This window comes from Bufo bufo, chromosome 10 (genome assembly GCF_905171765.1).
Source record: "Bufo bufo chromosome 10, aBufBuf1.1, whole genome shotgun sequence".
In the NCBI taxonomy this organism is placed as follows: Eukaryota; Metazoa; Chordata; class Amphibia; order Anura; family Bufonidae; genus Bufo; species Bufo bufo.
In genome coordinates, this window is record NC_053398.1 from 117,599,484 (window position 1) to 117,624,166 (window position 24,683).

Genomic DNA, 24,683 nt, shown 5'->3' on the forward strand with positions numbered 1-24,683 from the left:
ATGCACTACATCAAGGTTATACCAAGTTACAGAAACCCTTTTATTAACATTATGCGAGACTATGGCCCCCCTCACATGGAGAGGCAGCAGCCGGAGAGCCAAATGTTGGAGACCATTACAGACATAGGATAATTAAAAGGGGTTGGCCACAAACATCTATCACCTAGTCACAGAACAGGTAATAAACGGTTGACTGCTGGGGTCCAATCACTCGATTCCCTTCCCCCCCCATCAATCACAAAAACAGGATCCCCCCAAGAAGCAGTAGTGTGCAGGCATAACCACCACTCCATTCGTGGTCTATGCAACTGCCTCGGCCATCTCTGTCAGTCCCATAGAAGTCAATGGATGTGGTTACGAGTGCACACTACTGCTCCGTTCACACAGGGAACTCGGAGACCTCAGTTCTGGTCACACATTCATCATCTATCCTGCAGAGTAACTTCTTTAAGTATTCACTTACTGTAATGGTCTCCAACCTCGGGCGCTCAGCTGCTGCCGCCACCGGACCACAGAGCTTATTCACCCAGCCTGCAAATCTTTTCATGATCTGCCAGCCACTAGGATGCCTTGCCCCCACCGATCACAAGATCGGCAGTCCCGTGAGAATGGAGATTATTCATTCATTCATGACATCTGAAGCCATGAATGCAATACTCAAACTAGTATGTGCACTAACAAAAAAAAAATAAAAATGAATATGAAATTTTATTAAAAATCTTTAAGCCCTAACAAAGCCTTTAACTAAAACACCCAATTGATGTATGAAATGCAAACTATCCCAGGAGAAATCCCAGTGAGATTGACCAGCATTCACATGGTGACCACCACTGCAATAAAGACGTTACATAAAATATGCAATTCATTATAAATAAAATGTGTAAAATACAACAATCATGTACAAAATCATAGTGTGACTCTGCCGCTGCTTCCGCAGTAACTAGTTAAAGGGTTGCCCTACTATGACCATTAGGTCTCCGGTGGACGCGTCCTATCTCAGGGTATGACACAGTCGCCATTTTTGTTCCCATGAAGGTAGGCAAGCCTGAAAGAAAGCGTCTAGAGAAGCCCAAGGTGACAACAGTGAAGAAGTCCCACTTCATCATCATCTATATGGCTCTGTTCACACTTGCATCAATGGATCGAGATACTCTGACATCAGTGCTGTTTTTTGTCGTAAAAATATCAGAACCCTGATGGACCCCATTAAAGGGCATCTGTCAGCAGCTTTGTACCTATGACACCGGCTGACCTGTTACATGTGCACTTGGCAGCTGAAGGCATCTATGTTGGTCCCGTGTCCATATGTGCCCGCATTGCTGAGAAAGATGATGTTTTAATATATGCAAATGAGCCTCTAGGAGCAACGGGGGCGTTACCATTACACCTAGCGGCTCTGCTCTCTCTGCAACTGCCGCGCCCTCTGCACTGTGATTGACAGGTCCAGGTGTGATGACATTTACACTGCCTGGTCCTGTCAATCCAAGTGCACGGCGAGGCAGTTGCAGAGAGAGCAGAGCCTCTAGGTGTAATGGTAACCCCCCCGTTGCTCCTAGTGGCTCATTTGCATATATGAAAACGTCATCTTTCTCAGTAATGCGGACACATATGAACACGGGACCAACACAGATGCCTTCAGCTGCCAAGCGCACATGAGGCTAGTGTGAACAGAGTGCGTCAATACTACATTAAATGCCTTGCAAAATAAAATCTGTCTACAAAAAGAATCAAAAGGATTTCACAGGAAAAAAATAAATAAAGATGGCGTATGCGCTGCAGGAGAGGCTAAAAAATAGTTTCATTTAATGCCAAATATATACATTAAAATGGCAGTAAACACAAGCGGCAGGAGGTCGCCCTGAAACCGCATTGTTTTTCTATATACATAATTTCCAGTCTATTCGCGGTCACTATGTGCGGCCAGTTCTGGTTATCAGCGGTACTTCATATCTCGCAGGGAGGTTTTCAGCTTGCTAGAAATCCCCCCTGGCGACCCATCCAATTCCTCTCAGTCAAGGAAAGAATCTGGGGCGTGGGGCACGAGGCGGGTCAGAGATCAGGGCAGGACGAGCACAGATGAATCTCTGGTCACAGGCGTTTCAGCGCTAGCGTGTTGTCTGTAAGGTGCTCAGCAGAGTAGAGACGTGGATGGACGTGTACACACTCCGGACGCAGCCGTGGATATGGAGAAGTCATTAACTGACAGGTTGGCTGCTACCTGGTTGCTTCTTCTCCGAGATCTTAAATACATTCCTGCCTCTATGGGGTATACATGACAATAAGCTCGAAATAGGAGCTTCCGCTAGTCCTGTGAACAGAGACGACATAAAAATACATTGTGAATATATATACACACACTCAAAACAGACAATTCATTTTATCCAGGTTACCTGATGGGGCAAGGCTTCGGAGGGATTCCAGAAGATGAGGACTGGTGAACTTGACAAGACAACGGAGGGGTTCGATTTTATTGGCAATACCAGCTTCCCCATTGAATGAGGTCTCCAGCTGTTTAAAAAGAAAAAAGAGAGATTAAGTTTCAGCAAATGGCGCTTGTCATGTAGAGAGAGTTAATACAAGGCGCTTACTAATGTATTGGGATTGTCCATGTTGCTTCCTGGATTCATTCTTCCATCACATTATACACGGCTCGTTTCCATGGTTATGACCACCCTGCAATTCATTAGTAGTGGTCGTTCTTGCACACTACAGGAAAAAGCACCAACCTACGTGTGCTCCCACCATCCTGGCCACCAGATAGACCGGCACTTTTTCCTAAAGTGCCGGCCTCTCTGGTGGCCAGGACAGTGGGAGCACACGTAGGTTGGTGTTTTTTCCTATAGTGTGCAAGAACGACCACTACTAATGGATTGCAGGGTGGTCATAACCATGGAAACGAGCCGTGTATAATGTGATGGAAAAATGAATCCAGCCAGCAAAGGAGGCAACATGGACAATCACAATACATTAGTAAGTGCCTTGTATTATATTTCTCTACATGATAAATGCCATTTGCTGTGAGACAACACCTTTAAGAAAGAGTGATGATTCATTTGGCAACCTTGGGATACTTTCTTTGATAAGAGCGACTAATACTCTCTTCCCCTTTTTGTATGTTTATCCTTTTGTGTCTTGTCTTGTTTCCTATTTTCGTCCTTATAGTATATATTATCATTTTAGAATGTGAGGTTAATCTACCCGGTTTTCGGGACTTATTATGGCTTGCTGTCATTTGTGTGGAGTTGATAGGATTAGCAATATGATGCTGTATTTGTATTGTCATTCCTGCTATTTTATCCATTTAAAATTCCTGATAGTCAATTGTTTACATGAAAAAAATTGTAAAAGTGCACTTTTATTATTGTACCTTTTTCTTCAATAAAAAGACAATTATACAAAAAAAGAAAGAGTGATGATTCAGACCTGTTAGATCTTAGATAAGAGGTCTTGTGGTAAAATTCCGGGTCAGAATTAAAATTTGCCACATGTTGAATACAGTACATTCCGAGCTATAATTCACCAATGAGTTGGTGAATAACAAAACAAAACAAAAAAAAACACACCACAAATGTCACCAAAATACATTTTTTAAAGAAAAGGTTTCTATAATGGCAGAAAATCAGATGTTAAAAGGGGTCGTTCGGGGGAGGGTGCAAATTATTTTTAGTAGACTGCTCAGAATGGAAGGAAAAAAAAAACAAAACACCACAACAACATTTAACCCCTTAAGGACTGGGCTCATTTTCACCTTCAGGACCAGGCCATTTTTTGCAAATCTGACCAGTGTCACTTTAAAATGCTTTTACTTATCCAGACCATTCTGAGATTGTTTTTGTGTCACATATTGTACTTCATGACACTGGTAAAATGGAGTCAAAAAAATTAATTTTTTTTTTTATTTTAAAATACCGAATTTGCCAAAAATTTGGAAATATTTGCAAATTTCCAAGTTTCAATTTCTCTACTTCTAGAATACATATTAAAACCTACAAAAATAGTTATTACTTTACATTCCCCATATGTCTACTTCATGTTTGGATCATTTTGGGAATGACATTTTATTTTTGGGGATGTTACAAGGCTTTGAAGTTTAGAAGTAAATCTTGAAATTTCTCTCCGAAATTTTCAAAAACCAACTTTTTAAGGACCAGTTCAGGTCTGAAGTCACTTTGTGAAGCTTACATAATAGAAACCACCCAAAAATGACCCCATTCTATAAACTACACCCCTCAAGGTATTCAAAACTGATTTTACAAACGTTGTTAACCCTTTAGGTGTTCTACAAGAATTAATGGAAAATAGAGATACAATTTCAAAATTTCACTTTTTTGGCAGATTTTCCATTTTAATAATTTTTTTCTAGTTACAAAGCAAGGGTTAACAGCCAAACCAAACTCAATATTTATGGCCCTGATTCTGTAGTTTACAGAAACACCACAAATGTGGTTGTAAACTGCTGTACGGGCACACGGGAGGGCGCAGAAGGAAAGGAATGCCATACGGTTTTTGGAAGGCAGATTTTGCTGGACTGGTTTTTTGACACCATGTCCCATTTGAAGCCCCCCTGATGCACCCCTAGAGTAGAAACTCCATAAAAGTGGCCCCATTTTAGAAACTACGGGATAGGGTGGAAGTTTTGTTGGTACTAGTTTAGGGTACATATGATTTTTGGTTGCTCTATATTACACTTTTTGTGAGGCCCGGTAACAAGAAATAGCACAGTTTAATCATTTTTTGTTATTTACAACATTCATCTGACAGGTTAGATCATGTGGTATTTTTATAGAGCAGGTTGTCACGGATGCGGCGATACCTAATATGTATACAATTTTTTTTATTTATGTAAGTTTTACACAATATCCATATTCTGAGAGCCATATTTTTTTCAGTTTTTGGGTGATTATCTTAGGTAGGGTCTCATTTTTTGCGAGATGAGATGACGGTTTGATTGGCACTATTTTGGGGTGCATATGACTTTTTGATTGCTTGCTATTACACTTTTTGTGATGTAAGGTGACAAAAAAATGGTTTATTTAGCACAGTTTTTATTTTTTACGGTTTTCATCTGAGGGGGTAGGTCATGTGATATGTTTATAGAGCTGGTCGATACGGACGCGACGATACCCAATATGTCTTTTCCCTATTTTTTTACTTTATTTTTGGAAAAGGACGCTTTTTTTTTTTTTACTTCAAACTTGTAATTTTTTTTGGAAAACTAATTTTATTAACTTTTTTTTTTTTCACTTTCTTTTTTGTCCCACTATGGGACAGGGTCTGAGCCTTGTTTCAATACAGCACAATACATCTGTATTGTGCTGTATTGAACGGTTAGTGTCTTACACTGTAAGACGCTAACAGTTGCCTAGGAGACCCAGCCTGGGGGCTCGGCCTCTTAGGCTTCCGTACATGACAGGCCCCAAACCTTGGAATGGCTTGGGGCTGCCATGGCAACCATCGAGTCCCCGCCACAGCAGCGCAGGGATCCGATGTATGAGGTGAGGGAGCGCAAACCTCCCATATGCCGCGGTCAGCGCTGACCGCGGGATATGAGGGGTTAAATCCACCGGCATCTGCGTTATCGCCGATGCTGGTGGATGCAGCAGGGATCTGGCTGTCAGTAACCGCCAGATCTCTGCTGCTGATCGGGGGACCGCACGCGGAGGGAGGAACGACTGCAGGACGAGAACGCTCGCCCTCTAGCGCTAAGTGCCGGCGATTGAGGACGAGTATTCTCGTCCTGGGTCGTTAAGGGGTTAACTTGCCGTTTTTCCAATCCTTACTGTGTACTCCCTGGTCTCACTTTCTTTATACAAAAAATGGCAGAAGACGACCGCTTGACCAATCACTGGCTGAGGTGGGTCACTGCTGCGGCCAGCGACTGCCTGGGCAGTTATTTCCTGCCATGTAGTGGGTAGCCCAGACCGGCCAGTGGGAACCCAGTAAGCACTGGAACAGCAGTGGTGGGGGAAATCGGTGGGTATTCACTCTTCACCCCCACACTGCTCTGAGCACTTTACTAAGAATTTAGTCCCTCTGGACAAGCCCTTTAACTTTGAGGTGTTGGTTGCGGTCTTCCGGTTTCAACAGAGGCAATTCTACTCCAGACGCCATTGTAAATGCATACCTTATATGATGCATATTCCAGCTTTGGAAGAGGGCCATCTCCAAATGTTTCAAAGGTCACCTGACGTATCCGCTCCTTTTCCTTAATATTTTCATAAGCTACTCTTGAATCCACTGGTAAGAAGAAAAGAAAAGTACATTACGACACACAATACAATCTCCATGACAGAGCTAAACATAAGAGCACAAGGGCTGTACAGACGAAGGTGAAAGGTTTTGAGCACTAATATATATATATTTTTAATGGGAAATTGTGAAAGTCCAGGATTTAGAGTGATTGTCCCTCCTCTAAATACAGCCAGGCGTTTCCCCTCATTGCCCACTGTAGAGGAAATGTAGCATTACACGGTGCCCATTCAAATGAATGAATGACGAAGAGAAGAGGGCCCTAAGCACATTTGACCTAATAGCATATATATTGTCTTGTATAGTGATGGCAATTGAGGACTTGGTTGTAGCTATTGCTCAAACCATATGTCCCTCCATGCATACTGTAGAGTGCTTGCTCTAAGCAGAGATCTAATAGGCCAGTCTGTAAAATAATTAGCAGCAGGGTTACAAAACTCCCCACTGTCTATAGCATCTGTGTGCACTGTGTGCAGAACCTCCAGTGTATTTCTAAGAGATGCAGCTTCATTCTGCTCTATCCTACCTCCTATAAGACTTGTCTCAAGCAGAAGGTAGGGGAAATGGGCTGAAACTGCATCACACAGAATACACAAGCACTCTGCAGTGGGGCCAGAAGTTCCTGATTGTCACTGATCTAGAACTTACTGCCCTTACATAGGAGTCAGAGCAGAGTAAGTGCAATGTGTGACGAGACCCTGCTCCTCTGTCTCTGCAAAGGCAGATGCATCATGGCAAATGCATGCTGCATTAGGGGGAACAATACTGGGGGGGGGGGGGGGTTTGAGAAGACAAAGGTGACAGACAACATATAAATGGCACATTAGCTAAAACAGGTAATAAACAACAGTTTCTACAGTATTATTATAATAGTCTATGCTGCACTATATACACAGGCATTTTGTTTGCTGGAGTGCTTCTTTAACAGTGAACCCTAGAGTCAAGACAAAATAAATTTTTTTTTTTTTTTGAGGGGGGTTAGACCACTTCCTATTGCTTTACAGTCATGGGGGGTTGACCATTGCACCCCTACCAATCCTGACAATGAAGGGGCTGGAGGGCTGACCGCTTTGCATCTACTTAGCTCTGTAGGGAAAACTATAAAAGGGCTGCAGGATCTTGGTCCAAGAATTTGCACCCACACCGATCGCGCCATCACTAGGATATGACGGCACTGGTAAATAATGGGTTACGTTTATAGTATGGGTCGTTACAGATCTTTTTATTTACTTTGATCAATAACATTGTATACTGGAGAAATGTTCCCTTTTGATTTATTTATTTTTTGCTGTAAAACCACTTAGCTGCCACCGTCAACAGTGACCGCAGCATCTGAGAGCTTACCAGCTAATTACTCACACAGTAGTGGCTGAGCAGGTATTGATACAGAGGGAGATAACATGGAGGAACTGGAGGAAGGTCTGTGCGCCTCCTCCTGTCCTCCACATTGCCTGCTCCCCCCCCCCCCTCCCCACAAGCTGCAAGAATAGTATATGCTGCTCTCACTCCAACCTGCTCTAATTCAGGCAAGATCATGACTAGAGCTGCATTCTTGGCTTTAAATCAAGACAAAGATTCTAGCTCTAGCTCAATTGTAGCCAAAGTAAGACCCCCCAGAATCAGCCGCCCACCCCCGACCAGGAGTTCTTCAAAACAGAATTGTCCTTTTCTGCTTGAACGAACCCCATTCCGACATGTGTGTGTATAGAGTTACATATTTGACGAGTTCTTACCTATTGAGGGAGTTTTGTAGCTTTTTTCGGGAATTGATTTTGACTGATACGATTGAAACGGCTGTATGGAAAGAAAAAGAGAAAAAAAAAAATCATGAGGATGATACACTGCACATGCAACACACAGACCTCCTGACCACAATGGTAGAGACAAAGATTTCTAAAACCACTCAAAATTGCAGCAGCACCATGAATGCTCAGTGTATTAGGATTTAAAGGGGTTCTCCGGGCTTAACCTGTTTTTTTGGATTAAAAGCTAACCTGCAGAGGAAAGATTATTGAGCACATACTTACCTTCCACAGCGCAGCCGGTTCCAAGATCCGCCGCCCGGTCACGTGACTGCTCCTGTCGGGCTTTCTTGTCTTCCGGTGAGTCTCAGTCTTCTTCTCTTCCTTTCTTGTGCAGGAGACGGATCGTCATGAATGTCGTCACCGCCTCCTGCAAAAGAAAGCTCCGCCCGTCCGTCTTCACTTACAACGCAAGCGCACTATGCTGAACCATAGTGCGCATGCGTGGGATTGCCGGCCGCTCTCTGCAGAGTACAGGCTTCTATGTGAAGCCTGTACTAACTCCTGCACAGCGCGATGTAAGCGCTGTGCAGGAGTGACAGCATAGCGATCAGTCACAGAGGCTGATCGCTATGCTGTGCATGTCCCTGGGGGCACTTTGGATGGCAAACAGAGGGCACTGGACGTCACCGTTATGGGGGCGCTGTGGACGTCACCGTTATGGGGGCGCTGTGGACGTCACCGTTATGGGGGCGCTGTGGACGTCACCGTTATGGGGGCGCTGTGGACGTCACCGTTATGGGGGCGCTGTGGACGTCACCGTTATGGGGGCGCTGTATAAGTGATAGGGCTCGTGCACAGAACCGTATCCGTTTTGCGGTCTGCAAGTCGCGGATCCACTAAATAAGGTTACTGTCCGTGTGCGATTCACATTTTTTTTTTGCAGTCCCATTGAGTTCTATGGGTTTTAGATCTGCATTATGTGGGCCAGAATAGGACATGTTCTATCTTTCGCAGAACTGACACACGGATGTGGAAAGCACAGGGGCGTCAGCAGTGTGTATTTTACATCCTTATGTCAGTTCCAGTAAAGACAGAACATGTCCGATGGTGTTCAAAATGAGGACCTCAAATCCATGGAACTCAATGGGACTGCAAAAAATGTGGATCGCAAAATGGATACGGTCGTGTGCATAAAGGTTTAGATACACAGCTCAGCAGGCTGTATCACACAGGATAGGATTAGATACACAATTGAGGGCAGAGCCTGTGGACGGTCAGTGATGGGATTAGATACACAGCTCAGCAGGCTGTATCACACAGGATAGGATTAGATACACATGTGAGGGCAGAGCCTGTGGACAGTCAGTGATGGGATTAGATACACAGCTCAGCAGGCTGTATTACACAGGATAGGATTAGATACACATGTGAGGGCAGAGCCTGTGGACGGTCAGTGATGGGATTAGATACACAGCTCAGCAGGCTGTATCACACACGATAGGATTAGATACACATGTGAGGGCAGAGCCTGTGGACGGGCAGTAATGGGATTAGATACACAGCTCAGCAGGCTGTATCACACAGGATAGGATTAGATACACATGTGAGGGCAGAGCCTGTGGACGGGCAGTGATGGGATTAGATACACAGCTCAGCAGGCTGTATCACACAGGATAGGATTAGATACACATGTTAGGTCAGTGATGGGATTTAGACACTGAGTGAGAAGTAGATTCCGGTCTCTGCAGAAAGACACAGGAGTTATAGATGGAGGAGCTGCTGCAGACAGAGCAGAGTGGGGGGCGTGGCCTGTGACTCATCTCTGCAGTGCAGCCAGGATTGTGTGTCAATAAAGTTATGTATTCAACAAAACAAGAAGGGGAGAAAGTAAACAGATCTGCCAGGATAATCTGATGTCTTCAGGGGGGGGAGCTAGGACATGAAAAACAGGTATTGGGGGCATATGTATGCATAGTGAGGGGTGTTGGGAGCACATAAAAATAATTTAGATTTTGGGACTGGACAACCTCTTTAAATCTTGTCGAACAATGCTGACTATGTCCACGTCTATCTGCCTAGAACAGTGGCAGCTACCAGTGTATGAGTGGACATTGATGGGACTGGTGACTTGTAGCCACAGAATGACCCTATGATAACAGTGAACCCAGTAAGACTCAGAACTGCATGTATTGTCATGGGAAAACAAATGGGGTGGGGGGTGGTGGTGGGGGGGGGTGATAAGTCCCCCCACCCACAAAAGTTTCCTTGTGTTAGATAGCCGGGTTTTGCAACTTTTTGAAGAGGACCTTTCACCAGTCCTGACATTACCATTAGGGATGAGTGAACTTGTGTTTTCAGGTTCGGTGTACAAGGTTCTGGTTTTCCGTCCTGTATGTGAATCCGTACCATCAGTACAGGGAGGAGGAGACGGTCGTGTTTCTCAAGGGGCGTCTCCCCCTCCCTGTACCAATGGTATGGATTTACATACAGGGCGGGAAAACAGAACGGGGGGCACAGCGGGGGGAACGGAGCAGCGCATAGAACAATAATAACCTAGATCATATGCCATCAGTATGCCCTACCCTGCCAGGTATTTATATGGTAATGTCAGGACTGGTGAAAGGTCTTCTTTAAATGTCAAAAATGGCATTTGTACGCTGCCCTTGCCAGGATTCAAAAAAAGGGAGCGTGGCGAGAGCAGGGCTATGGACACCAGCCCATTTATCCTTATTTACACCAGAAAGTGAACTGTGGTAGATATCAGTCTGGTGCATGGACCGCCGATGGAGGCATGTCATCTATGATGAGGTCTGCGACTTGTTATAAACTAAACGCCTGCAGGATCTATCAAGTCTATCGGTGGAACACTTGGCGGTCTTCATAAATCAGGGCCAAAAGGCTGCAGGTGACACAATGAAATCAGCAGTTCATGAGCTAACAAGGTGTATGTCTGCGGGAAAACATTATATATATATCTTTTCTCAGAAGTGATTCTAAAGTTTTACAGTAGGTGGGAAAGAAATCCATATACTGGAGTTTACCTTATCAAACAGCTGTTCATGATACAGTGCTACAAGGTCAGGATTTCCTGAGGATCTTTCCCACCTGCTGAAGGCGTTTAGAACCAGGCCTGAAAAGAGGAAAAGCCAAAACGGGTTTCAGAAACACATCTAACGACATAAGGCGTGGCAGATATGCTGCTAATACCTAAGGTTTACTTAAAGAGGACCTTTCATCGGTCCAAACATTGTAAGATAACTATCAGGCTCTGTAGAGCGGCGCCCCGATATCTCACTGCACTTACTATTATCCGGGGCGCCGCTCTACAGAGCCTGATAGTTATCTCACAATGTCTGGACCGATGAAAGGTCCTCTTTAAAGGGGTTGTCTCAGAATCAACACGTATCTGTTTACAAGACGGGTGGTGGGTCCGTTCTCCCACCTCATGTCACGCCCTGCGCAGGGTTGTTTAGCCAGCACACAGGGCCGGCAGGAGGAGATAAACGCTGCCTGGTCATGTCAATAGAGGACGGCAGGGCGTCACACGAGGTGAGAGAACGGAGCCTCTAGGAGCAGGAGCAACGCCCCTCCCCCCTGCTCCTAGAGGCTAATTTGCATATCAAAAGTTAAAATTGTGCAGTAAGGGGCGCATCCATAAGCATGAGAATAGGAGAGTTAGGGTCTGCCGACATTGGCACATCGCTGATGTCGGACAGTTTAATAGGGCTAATTCTGGCGACAAACCCTTTAAGGAGATGATATTAAAAATTTCGGTTTACCAGGTTTAAATAAAGGCACACAAAGCCTAGTTATTGAGAAAGACTGGTTACAGTGAACCATGTCTTTCACAAGGCGTGTTACAGAGACACATGAAGATGTAAAGACTACACAAGTATTGCTAAAGACGTGGATGAACATCAGTCCACGGATAGACAAATCATCCACAAATGGAGAAAACTTGGGACTGCTACTCTTCCTAGGAGTGGGTGTCCTGCTAATACTACTCAAACAGCACAACGAGGGGTCCTGAGGATTGAGAAAGAACTCAAGCGTATCAGCAAAAGTCCTCCAGAAGACTCTACAAACTGTACGAACCTCTGTGTAGGCGTCTACTATTACACAAACACCAAGCAAGAAGGGCGTTCATGGAAGGACACCACGAAGGAACATTGCTGCCTGAAAACGCCTCGCTGTTCTACGATACTACTGGGGAAATGGTCCATGGGCAGATGAGACAAAGGAGGACTTATTAGCACTAATGCAGCAGTGCACGCCAATACCAAAATGTCAAGCAGGGTGGTGGGAGCAGCAGGATTTGGGGCTCCTTTTGGGCTTGAACATCTTGTGATCATCAACTGAAACACATCTGCAGGGAGGAATGGTCCAATACACCTCCTTAATGTTGTGCAGATCTGATTTGCAGCGACAGGAAACATTTCGTGGGTGGGATTGCTGCTAAATGGGAATTTACAAGTTAGTAAATTCACTTACTTTTTTTCTCCCTGCGCTGTAGAGAATAAAAGACATGAATGGTACAGCCATGGGCGCTATTAGCTTAGTCAGATTGTGACTTCGATAGCAATCAGACCACATTTTAGGGCTCATGCACACGACCGTATGCCCTCCGAGAAATACGGTCCGTGAGCTGGCCATATGTCCCGGAGCGGCATACATCGTGCGCACGGGAGCGCACAGCATCCTAGGTTACTAGGATGCTGTGCGCATCGGGCCGTCTGTGGGACTATTGTCCCGCACTCATATGATATTATGAGTGCGGGACAATAGCCTCGCGGGCAGCCGGATGCGCACCATGCTCCCGGACCGTATGTATCGGAGGGCATATGGTCGTGTGAATGAGCCCTTATTAGTAGTCAATGCACTAATCCAAGTCATGCCAAAGGGTTCACTTACTTTTTCTAGCGATTGTACAGAAACAGACAGATCCGTTTTAGAGCTACTACATTCGGCAGGACTCACCTGACTAAATCTCTTGAATACTATGTCCTGAAGGGATTTCAAGCAGCGGCTTTTCAGTTCCATCTCCTGGATCTGCCTGTATCCTGTAGCCAATAAAAGGCCCTGGATGAACAAAGAATAGCGCTGTTTACAGCAAGGGGCAGAATAAAGACAATGTGAACGTGGTCTTACACTGGGAGACTATTCTTCATGGGCGCATCCAAGCAGTTACCTGAGAAAGCACCGGCCACTGGGATTTTGCGCAGCCTGTGATAAAAGCGTATGGAGCCTGGGTCTGGTACACCACGAAGGTTGGCCTGTACTGATTAGGCTTCATGCAATCCCTCCCCCAAGCAATTCGGATCCACAAGGAGCCTTCAAACTCTCTGAAGTGTATGGTTACCTGGAAGCAAGGAGAGGAGGGAAATAATGATTGAGTTCCTGAATGGGAAATTACAGAGAAACTTGTCACAAGTCTGGTATCCATGGGCATGATTTTGTGCCATAGGTCATCCAATAACATGGACAATTAAAGGGACTGTCTTATATAGACATTTAGGGGGGCATTGATCACGCCAAAGGTGGTTTAAAGGTGACGCAAGTCTTAGAGCATGGCTTACGTGCGGCAAAACTTGCACATTTTTCCCCACTCACGCCGCAAGTGGCGAGAAAAGGAGGTCGTGGTATGGGCGGGCTCACCACTGTCATTCTCCACATCATTTTTCTGGCATGGAAAATGGCTCAAATTGATGCCACCAAGAGGGCTGGCATAGAGTTAAAGGGGTGGTCTCACTTCAGCAAATAGCATTTATTATGTAGAAGAAGATAATACAAAGCACTTACTAATGTATTGGGATTGTCCATATTGCCTCCTTTGCTGGCTGGATTCATTTTTCCATTGCATTATACACTACTCGTTTCCATGGTTCGACCACCCTGCAATCCATCGGTGGTGGTCGTGCTTGTATATTACAGAAAAAGCGCCGACCTCTCTGGTGCCCAGGACTGTGGGAGGCCAGTGTATTTTCCTATAATGTGCAAGCACGACCACCAATGATGGATTGCAGGGTGGTCATAACCATGGAAGCGGTGTATAATGCAATGGAAAAATGAATCTAGCCAGCAAAGAAAGTAATATAGACAATCACAATACATTAGTAAGTGCCCTGTATGAACTTTCTCTACATAATAAATGTTATTTGATGAAGTGAGACAACCCCTTTAAGTCTGTCGCACTGCCTTCCGGACAAAGTGGTGCAGGGGGGCTTGAGACCAGTGTGAGAAAACGCCAGTCTTAATAAATGTCCCCCTCAGTGCATATCCACAGGATATGCCATAAATGTCCGTTAGGAGCAAGTCCTAGATCGCTGAGACACGGACCTGTCTTGTGTCACAGGGTACAGAGAGTTGGCTGCGCATGCGCGGCTTTCCTCATTCACTTCTATAGGACTTCCGAAAATAGCCCGGGACATTTACTCCGCCATTTCTAGAGGTCCTTATAAATGTAAATGGAGAGAGCCGCCATGAATTCACCACCAAGTCTCCATCCCCAGCAGCACGAGACAGGTTTCCGTTCTTGAGATAAGGGCAGGTCCCAGAGGTGCGGAGATGCCGTAAATGTCCAGATGAGACACCCCAATAACGGGCTTGTCTCCTATGCATGTACCTGTCGTCCTTGGCTATTTCCAATGACCATCTAAGGCTGGTTTCACACGGGCGTTGCGGGAAAAGGTGCGGGTGCGTTGCGGGAACATGCACGATTTTTCGCGTTTGGGATCTGGGTTGTGTAGATTGTATTATTTTCCCTTATAACCATGTTATAAGGGAAAATAATACATTCTTAATACAGAAAGCATAGTACAATAGCGCTGGAGGGGTTAAAAAAAAATAAAAAAATAATTTAACTCACCTTAATCCACTTGCTCGCGCAGCCCGGCTTCTCTTCTGTCTTCTTCTTTGCTGTGTACAGGAAAAGGACCTGTGGTGACGTCACTCCGGTCATCACATGATCTTTTACCATGGTGATGGATCATGTGATGGACCATGTGATGACCGGAGTGACGTCACCACAGGTCCTTTTCCTGTGCACAGCAAAGAAGAAGACAGAAGAGAAGCTGGGCTGTGCGAGCAAGTGGATTAAGGGGAGTTAAATTATTATTATTATTTTTTTAACCCCTCCAGCGCTATTTTACTTTGCATTCTGTATTCCGAAGGCTATTATTTTCCCTTATAACCATGTTATAAGGGAAAATAATAATGATCGGGTCCCCATCCCGATTGTCACCTAGCAACCGTGCGTGAAAATCGCACCGCATCCGCACTTGCTTGCGATTTTCATGCAACCCCATTCATTTCTATGGGGCCTGCATTACGTGAAAAACGCACAAAGAGGAGCATGCTGCGATTTTCACGCAACGCACAAGTGATGCGCGAAAAATCACTGCTCATGTGCACAGCCCCATAGAAATGAATGGGTCCGGATTCAGTGCGGGTGCAATGCGTTCACCTCACGCATTGCACCCGCGCGGAAATCTCGCCAGTGTGAAAGGGGCCTAACAAGGACAGTTCTCTGGGGACAATTGACTGACGATTGTTTTACACAGAGACTCTTACATTTTTAAGAACTGAATGGATGCCCTTTTTGAATTGCACTCTGAATTTCGAGACATCGTCAAGACTTTTGTCTGAATCTGTGAAGAAAAGAGAAATAGTAAGAGCGCAAGAGTGAACAGTTTTAAGGTGACGCTGCTGGGTCCGTCCGGTCACCCTCTTATTCACTGTAGTGTTTTCCAGCTAATGGCCTTTCACCACAGGTTCTGGTTCGCCTTAGGCCTCTCTGACACGAACCATACGGATTGTGTCCGGATCTGTTCAGGAAAAAAACTGATGGTTTTGCACGCAAGTTCAGTCCGTTTTGTCTGCAATTGCGTTCAGTTTTTCATGCACGTGAAAAAATAAATTAAAAAAACACTTAAAAAATAGCAATCCACATCTCCCAGCAAACATCAGTGAAAACTGCATTACATCCGGATGCCTTCAGTTTTTCACGCAAGCCCTGTTCACTTCTATGGAGCTAGGAATCTGAAAGACGCGCAATATAGAACACGCTGCGATTTTTCCTGAATGCAGAAATGATGCGTTAAAAAAAAAAAAAAAAAGTGCAGACCCATTAAAATGAATGGGTCAGGGTTCAGTCCGGATGCTATGTGTTTGCTTCACGCATCGCACCCGGACGGAAAATTCGCTCATGTAAAAAGGGCCTTCGGGTATGACCACATGGTGTGGTAGTGAGCTGTTTCCGGCGGCGGTCAAGTACCACGCTACCGATTAGGCCGCAGCTGCCTCTTATTTAACTAATGAAGACCCCACTGTATAGGAAGTCTGCATTGTTAATGGCCGCACAGTATTGAAGGTGCTGCCCGGCCATTAACAATCAGATTCCACCTTTCATTTTTCAGAAATCCTTTGGAAAATGAAAGATGGGATTCGATTGTTTGCTATCGGCAACTAAGCCAGTTTTGAGAAAACTCCCCCCCGTGTGTTTCAATGAATGACGTGTCTGGTCCTATGCCCCATGTTCCATGGATGGGACCGTCTGGCGGACAGGAGGAAAGTTTTACCGAACAAGGAGTATTGAAAATACCACAGAAAGGGTGTATTAGTGATGGTTTGATCCTGATAATTGGCCCGTGTAAGCGTGTGGCGGTCACCCAAACAGCAAAGGCCTTCATGTGGCACCAAAAATCCTCATTTGCTGGCAGCACATGGATCTGTGTAAACAGGGATGTGCTGCAGAAAACACAAACCCTATGGCCTCTTTCACACGGGCGTCTCGTGTGAAGGACGGATAGGATGCGGGTGCGTCGCGGCTAAATGCGCGATTTTTCAGCGCGAGTGCAAAGCGTTTTAATGCGTTTTGCACGCGCGTGAGAAAAATCGGCATGTTTGGTACCCAGACCCGAACCCGGGTTAGGTGTTGTGTAAATAATAGCATTCTTAATACAGAATGCTAAGTAAATTAGGGATAGAGGGGTAAAAAAAAAAAAAATAAAAAAAAAAATAAACTCACCTCATCCACTTATTCGCGCAGCCCGGCTTGTCTTCTTTCTTCTTCTTTGAGGACCTGGGCGAAAAGGACCTTTGGTGACGTCACTGCGCTCATCACATGGTCTGTCACATGGTCCAGCACATGGAAAGAGGCCATAGGGTCCCCATCCCGATCATCACCTAGCAACCATGCGTCAAAATCGCACCGCATCCGCACTTGCTTGCGATTTTCACGCAGCCCCATTCACTTCTATGGGGCCTGGGTTGCGTGAAAAACACACAATATAGAGATTGCTGCGATTTTCACGCAACGCACGAGTGATGCGAGAAAATCACTGCTCATGTGCACAGCCCCATAGAAATGAATGGGTCCGGAATCAGTGCGGGTGCAATGCGTTTACCTCACACATTGCACCCGCGCGAAAAACTCGCCCGTGTGAAAGAGACCTATGGGGATCAAGGATCGTAGTAAGGATTGTTCATTCCCATACAGAGGCAATGATTGCTGTTGATTCTCAATCATTACCTGCTCTATCGGCCTGTACAAAAGGGCCCTACATTTCTTAACATTAGCCACAGAGCGACCAGCTCCTTTAAAACCTACATTATCCCAAAAATGGAAGTCACCACATAGCACATGAAGGATTAAAGAAAAATGTAGAAGGCACAAATAAACACCTGCACATACAGTATATTTATTCAGAACAAACAAGCCACCAAAAGCACTGGGAACTGAGTTACCCCTTCAAAAAGCTGATGGGGTCCGAGCCTCTGCACTGGGCTGGTACCGCTTGCTTTGATCTTACCTTAGGGTCTTGCAATATATTATTTTTCATGTCTTTCTTTTTAATTCTTTATCATTTCATCTCTACGGCACGGACAGCCTTTAATATAAATGCCTATTCTTGTCCGCAAAGCGCGGACAAGAATAGGACATGTTATATTTTTTTTAGCGGGGCCACGGAACGGAGCAACGGATGCAGACAGCACACGGAGTGCTGTCCGCATCTTTTGCGGCCCCATTGAAGTGAATGGGTCGGCATCCGAACGGTGGCTCGGATGTGGATCAAAACAATGGTCGTGTGCATGAGGCCTTACTTGTACTAATGATTTGCGCAAATCTTGTTAAAAATTGCAGTACTTAAAGGGGTTCTGTAGTTTGTTTAAACGGATGATCTATCCTCAGATCATCAGCATCTGATCGGCGGGGGTCCGACACCTGGGACCCCCGCCGATCAGCTGTTTAAGAAGGCAGCGGTGCTCCAGGGGCGCCGTGGCCTTCTCACCGTTTCCCACAGGCCCAGTAATGTCACGACTAGTATCAGTGACCTGGGCGGGGCTAAGCTCTATTCAAGTGAACAGAGCTTAGCCCCGCCCATGCTAGTTGATACTAGTCGTGACGTCACTGGGCCGGCGGTAAACAGTGAGAAGGCTGCGGCGCTCCTGGAGAGCCGCTGCCTTCTCAAACAGCTGATCGGCGGGGGTCCCAGGTGTCGGACCCTCGCCGATCATCAGTTTAAACAAACTGCAGAACCCCTTTAATGCACAACGTATATTTGTAGCTGAAAACAAATGGAGCGTTACCTGATGGCTTAGACATCTGATACACCTCCCAAGATTTCTTTTTTGAGTTAGAATGGTAATCTGTTCAAGAAGGAACAAAGAATGGAAACAGTCAACATATGAGCTATAGAGTACGAGGTTAAATGTATACTACGCCATGGACTGAAGAATGAACAGCAACACAGGAGTGCCACACCAAATTCTTTTAGTCAAGAGGTTGTCAAGGATTTAACTAATTATGGCTAATTTTTCCAAAAACTGGACCTCACCCAACTCTTGGTTGCATGGGGTACTGAAGCTTAGACCTATTCACTACTATGGAGTGAAGCTGTAACACCAGAGACAGCCCAAGGACACTCCGCTGTTTTTTGGAAGCATCCATGTTTTTCTAATCTTGGACAATCTTACAATCAATTTTCCAATCTTAGATCTATGCAATAACACTGACAAGTCAACAGCTTGTTCTGCTGTAGAGGCTATAGCACATAGTCTCCTGTATTTGACTAAAGGGTTTTAGAAGATAAAGGCTATGTACACCTTTAGGGGGCAATTTTTTATATGATTGTATTGTACTCATTAGGAGGTAAAAATTATTTTATCAATTGGTCTTTATTAAAAATATGGAGTCCTTTTCTCTGTACAGAGCTGAGATGCTCTAGTAACAGGATCTTACAGGAAGGGAGCTGACAGGCCCCTTAGCTCTGCTCTGTGACGTTATAAACACACATTAAAAAGGTTGTCTCATCATGGACAATGGGGGCATATCGCTAGCGGTGGGACCCGCACCTATATCGAGAATGGAGTCCCGCAAGTTAAGGAGTTTAAAGAGACAGGGGGCACACCAAATACTAAAAGGAGTGCAAAGGGTGGAAAAGCTACATATGACAAGTCATCTGACCCAAAGAGAGAGTCAAAAAGGGCCACCCCATGAATGCACATCCAACCATGAAGGATATAGAAATATATATAAAGTTTATTGGACACAACAACACACACGCATTAAAAAATTGTATACAACATAGAACAAAGTGCGGTATGCAATAGAATATATGAAACCGACACACACAGGTCCACTGAGCTATCGCATATGAATGTATGCGTTATCAACCAGCATATAAAACAATACAATAAGACACATATAGCAAATGTAAGGTAAGGTAAGACCACTAAAATTGAAGATACAGATAGACCAACATAAGGTCAAATATCAAGAGCCAAAACCTACATATCCAGCTGGTGCAGTGGACCTGGAAACATGAAAAGCGCCCAACGCGTGTCGCCGGAGCAATCCGGCTTCCTCAGGGGCTGCGCATGTGCAGCCACCCTCCATTCATTTTCTATGGGGCCGGCAAAAATAGCCGAGCGCTGGCTCAGCTATTTCCGTCGGCCCCATAGAAATGAATGGGAGCGGGGGCCGCGCACGTGCGCTACGCTCCCATTCACTTCTATGGGGAGCCAGCGTAGTGGTGGCCGGAGTCCTCTAGCCACCACCTTTCGGGGCTCTGTTCTCGATATAGGTGCAGGCCCCAGAGGTGGGACCCACACCTATAAGACAGTGGGGGCATATCCTAGCGATATGTCCCCATTGTCCATGATTAGACAACCCCTTTGAAGCTCAATCCTTATCTTACTGATAAGAGTGTCCGCCAAAGGTGTACATAGCCGTTAAGGTCACCAGTATCTGATCAGTGGGGTCCGACGCCCAGACTTCCTGCTGATCAGCTGTCTGAGATGGCACCAGCGCTTGCAGTAGCACTACAGCCTTGGCTTAGCTCACCAAGCCCAGCGCCGTACATTGTATAGCAGCTTTGATTGGTATTGCAGCTCAGCCCCATTCACTTCCATGGGGCTCAGCTGCAACTAGGCCATGTGACCGATGAACGCCAGACTACTGATAGTGGCGCTGCCTTCTAAGACAGCTGATCGGCAGGGGTCCTGGGTGTCGGATCCTCACCAATCAGATACGCATGACCTATCCTGAAGAAAGGCTTTCAATATAAAAGTCTCGATAACTGTATAGAGGGAACTGCTACTGGTGCAACTAAATGCTACTGACAAAAAATGGGAGCATTTGACTTACAGATAATATCCAGATCTGCGGCATGATCCATTGTGGCCTTTTTACTCTGTGAAATAAAAAAAAAAAGGACATTACAAAACACTGCAATAATTAAGTGTAAGATAAAGGTCACCTCAAAAACAGGGCTGTCTGTGACATGCAAGAATGAAGTGTGGCTCACAGTCCTCAATTGGATCAGTTCTCATATTCTGACCTGTGCTAGAAAAATGAAGGTGAAGGCCCAATCCACTAATGAAGAGCATACAGTGACCTGGATCTGAATACTTTTGTAATTGCATGTAATAAAAAATTTAGCATAGCCACTGAGTTATTCAATAAAATCTATCTGTAGAGCGCCACCTGCTGTTTGTTTTTTTCTACTTTCTTTGTCCTGCTCACTGAGAAGGCCGCACATGCTCAGTTTCATCCTTCAACTGCCTCCTGAGCTGTGATAGGATGAGCTGAGACACACCCACAGAGCTGTGATAGGCAGAGCTGAGACACGCCTCCTGAGCTGTGATAGGCAGAGCTGAGACACGCCCACAGAGCTGTGATAGGCAGAGCTGAGACACAATGGGCTGCAGCAGAAGAGACACTCCCCCTGAGCTGTCAGCTTGATATAAATCTAGCAGAGCAGTGAATGGGGAGATCTCTGGATCCATGTGAGGTACAGGCTGGTTCTAGCTTAGTTAGAAAGAGGTTGTCATGTGCTGTACGATGTCCGATTTTCTTTTTTTATATTAGGGATAACCCCTTTAACTGCCATTAAACGGGTTTTCCGAGACTTTAAGGCCTCATTCACACACACATGTGGATTTTCACGGACCACGGTCCGTGAAAACCCGGCCTGCCGAGTGCAGGGCGTCATTGGTTGCTTTGATGCCATGGGCTTCGTGCCGCCGCCGCTGTGCAGCAATACACTCGTATAGATGGTACAAGTGTATTACTGTACAGCGGTGGCGGCACGATGCGCACGGTATCATAGCAACCAATGAAGCCCTGCACCCAGCAGGACGAGTTTTCACAGACCGTGGTCCGTGAAAATCCACATATGTATGAATGAGGCCTAATAATGATGGCCTATCTTCAGGATAGGTCATCAGTATCTGATCGGTGGGGTTCCGACACACTGGACCCATGTCGATCAGCTGTTTGAGAAGGCATTGTAGCTTGCAGTAGCGTTGATGCCTTCTCTCAGCTTTTCCAACGCCTGTGACATCACGTTTAATGGTCACATGACCTAAGTGCAGCTCAGCTCCATTGAGGTGAATGGGGCCGAGTACAGCCGCTATACAATGTACGGCGCTGTGCTTCGTGAGCTACAAGGCAGCTGCAGCTCTCACGGGAGCGCCAATGCCTTCTCAAACAGCTGATCAGCGGGGGTCCAGGGTGTCGGACCCCCACAGATCAGATACTGATGACTTCCAGAGTTTCGGAAAACTCTTTTAACTTAAAGGAGAATTCCAGCTTTTTATTTTTCTGATTTCCACCCTAGCCTGCGAGATCTGTGCGACAACTTCATACTCGCCTGCTCCCCGCCTCTTTTCACTTGTCTCCCGAATGGAGAGGGTCACCTGCCGCAGCCTATGACTGGAGTCAGTGGGGACGTTTCTCAAGAGACACACGACCCAGCAGTGATGTGCTGCTATGGGACACGTCACCCGCAGAGGCCAGTCATTGGCTGCAGCAGCGTACTGGATTTCAACATGCCCAATCCTTTTGTTCCCATGGCTTTCTCCCCCTCTCAGAGTTGGCTGTACATGTGTATATAGGGATCGGGACAGGCAGCTGAAGACTCCCGACTAATGCATGCAGACGAGCACGCGACCTCATTGCGGGTTACCTCACAGAGACGGACAACTTCCATCGCTAGAATGTCCTTCGACCTCAGCAGAATCAGCGGCTGGAGATCCTTCTCTGCTAAAACCCCCCATGTCTTCAGCACAGGCATGACTTCAGCAAAACGCATTCGAGAAACTATCCGTTTTATAAACTCGGCAATCCATTCGTCCATAGTAGAAATGCTGGAGAAAAGGCAAAGGGAAAAGGATGAAGACAGCGCAGAGACGACCGAGGGCGACACAAACCTCACGAATTACTCCGCCTCAGATAGGACATTGTTGGGGGACATAAAGATCGGGCATGTTGGATTCAACCACCCGATCGGTTTGTTAGCCGTCTGACAGAAGCTTTCTCCCCACTACATATCCACGCACGGCTGAAATCGCATATGTACGGGAGGAACGGGGGAGATAACCGACAGTCTTATGCAGGGATGGCCAACCTGCGGCTCTCCAGCTGTTATAAAACTACAACTCCCACCATGCCCTGCTGTAGGCTGAACGCTGGTCCCTGGTCTAATGAGTCCACTCAATGAAATCCATGAGCTCCTGCTCTCCCTGCCTCCCTTTAAAGGGCATCTGTCAGCAGTTTTGTACCTAGGACACCGGCTGACCTGTTACTTGTGCGCTTGGCAGCTGAAGGCATCTGTGTTGGTCCCATGTTCATATGTGTCCGCATTGCTGAGAAAAATTAGCGAAATATGCAAATGAGCTTCTAGGAGCAACGGGGGCGTTGCCATTACTCCTAGAGGCTCTGCTCTCTCTGCAACTGCTGCGCCCTCTGCACTTTAATTGACAGGGCCAAGCGTTATGCCATGTACACCGCCTGGCTCTGCCAATCAAAGTGCAGAGGACGCGGCAGTGGCAGCGAGAGCAGAACCTCTAGGTGTAATGGTAACGCCCCCGTTGCTCCTAGAGGCTCATTTCCATATATTAAAACACAATTTTTCTCAGCAATGCGGCACATATGACCATGGGACCAACACAGATGTCTTCAGCTGCCAAGTGCACATGTAACAGGTCAGCCGGTGTCATAGGGACAAATCTGCGGACAGATGCCCTTTGAGATGACTTGGGCTAGAAAACTGGCTTCTTAAGGAGGCTGTCCATATTCAGGAGCCTTTTTGGCCTCCCTCCCTAATTTCGCTGGACCTGCAGAGGGAAGAAGAGTGCTCCCCACGACTGCTCCCCCGCTGCCATTGAGACGATCACTTGTGCCACTGCAGTGGTAACGTATCCCCCACGCGCCATGTCCATGTGTCACGTGACGCACGAGGGACACAGCACTGACTGACCCCCGTCAAAGTATATGAGGATAGGTGGGACCTCAGCGGGTCAGTGACAGCAGGGGACTAAAGGAGCCAAAACCCAGTGGCGGGGAGCAGGTAAGCATGCCTCCCTCCGCAGGTCCGGCGATTGACAGGGTCACCACCGAATGTGGACAACCCCTTTAATAAATGTGGCACATCTCACGTTAGTGAAGACTAGACGCAGCGTAGCATCAGAAATGTCGGTCTTGGTACAGTCCCCCTGACAGATTCTATTGCAAACCCCTTTGACACGGCTTAGAGATTTCTGAAACGCAGTAAAAATTTAAGCCTCCACAGATCGCTGGTTGGGACGTCAGAAAGCTCTGTGCTGTGCCAAAGGGGTTAAACCTACACACAGACCCCTCTGATCGGACGTCGTCCTTTTGACAGGATTGCCCCACTAATGGCACTCATGCCCTTGGACCCGCCGCCAGGCACCGCGCCACTCACTGCAGACACACAACAGGCTGACTAAAGCACGGTATTACCCGCAGATGTCCTTGTACGCTTTTTTGTTTAATAAAGTTTACACTACAAAAAAAAAAAAAGTAAACATTCCATTCACCCCTCACCACAGCGGTGACCATACAACACACACGACTGCCGCTCCCTTTATAGTATCACCTTTGCCGCTTCGGTTTCTTGCCGCTCCCGGCCGGCCCGTCGGAGCTATGGCGCTAACAACCCGTGTCTTCAAACGGACCAATCATACTCCGGCTCTGCGTCGCTTCCTGTTGACGTCATCCCTGAGCGACCCCCCACCCCATCACAACGCCACAGCGTCTGGTTTCTAGGACCAAGCGTCACCCCGCCCCTCACACTATACATATTCCATTCATTGGCTATCGGCGTCGCTCCGCCCCTTATCGTCTAGATTTCCGTCATTGGTCGCTTAAGTTGCCCCGCCTCTTAA

The 24,683-nt window shown here is 46.3% G+C and overlaps 1 protein-coding gene across 1 annotated transcript; it reads right to left on the reverse strand.

The window, feature by feature from the left end:
* Positions 1 to 1,579: 1,579 nt before the first annotated feature.
* CENPN (centromere protein N) lies at positions 1,580 to 24,473 on the reverse strand. Its single transcript, XM_040410044.1, has 11 exons — positions 24,395 to 24,473; positions 22,463 to 22,643; positions 20,641 to 20,686; positions 18,582 to 18,641; positions 15,564 to 15,640; positions 13,183 to 13,353; positions 12,972 to 13,073; positions 7,983 to 8,043; positions 6,125 to 6,237; positions 2,391 to 2,508; positions 1,580 to 2,308 (listed from the first exon to the last, which is right to left on the reverse strand). Exons 2-11 carry the CDS (start codon positions 22,631 to 22,633, stop codon positions 2,196 to 2,198), a joined length of 1,032 nt encoding a protein of 343 aa, XP_040265978.1. The 5' UTR covers positions 22,634 to 22,643; positions 24,395 to 24,473; the 3' UTR covers positions 1,580 to 2,195.
* Between the last annotated feature and the right edge of the window lie 210 nt (positions 24,474 to 24,683).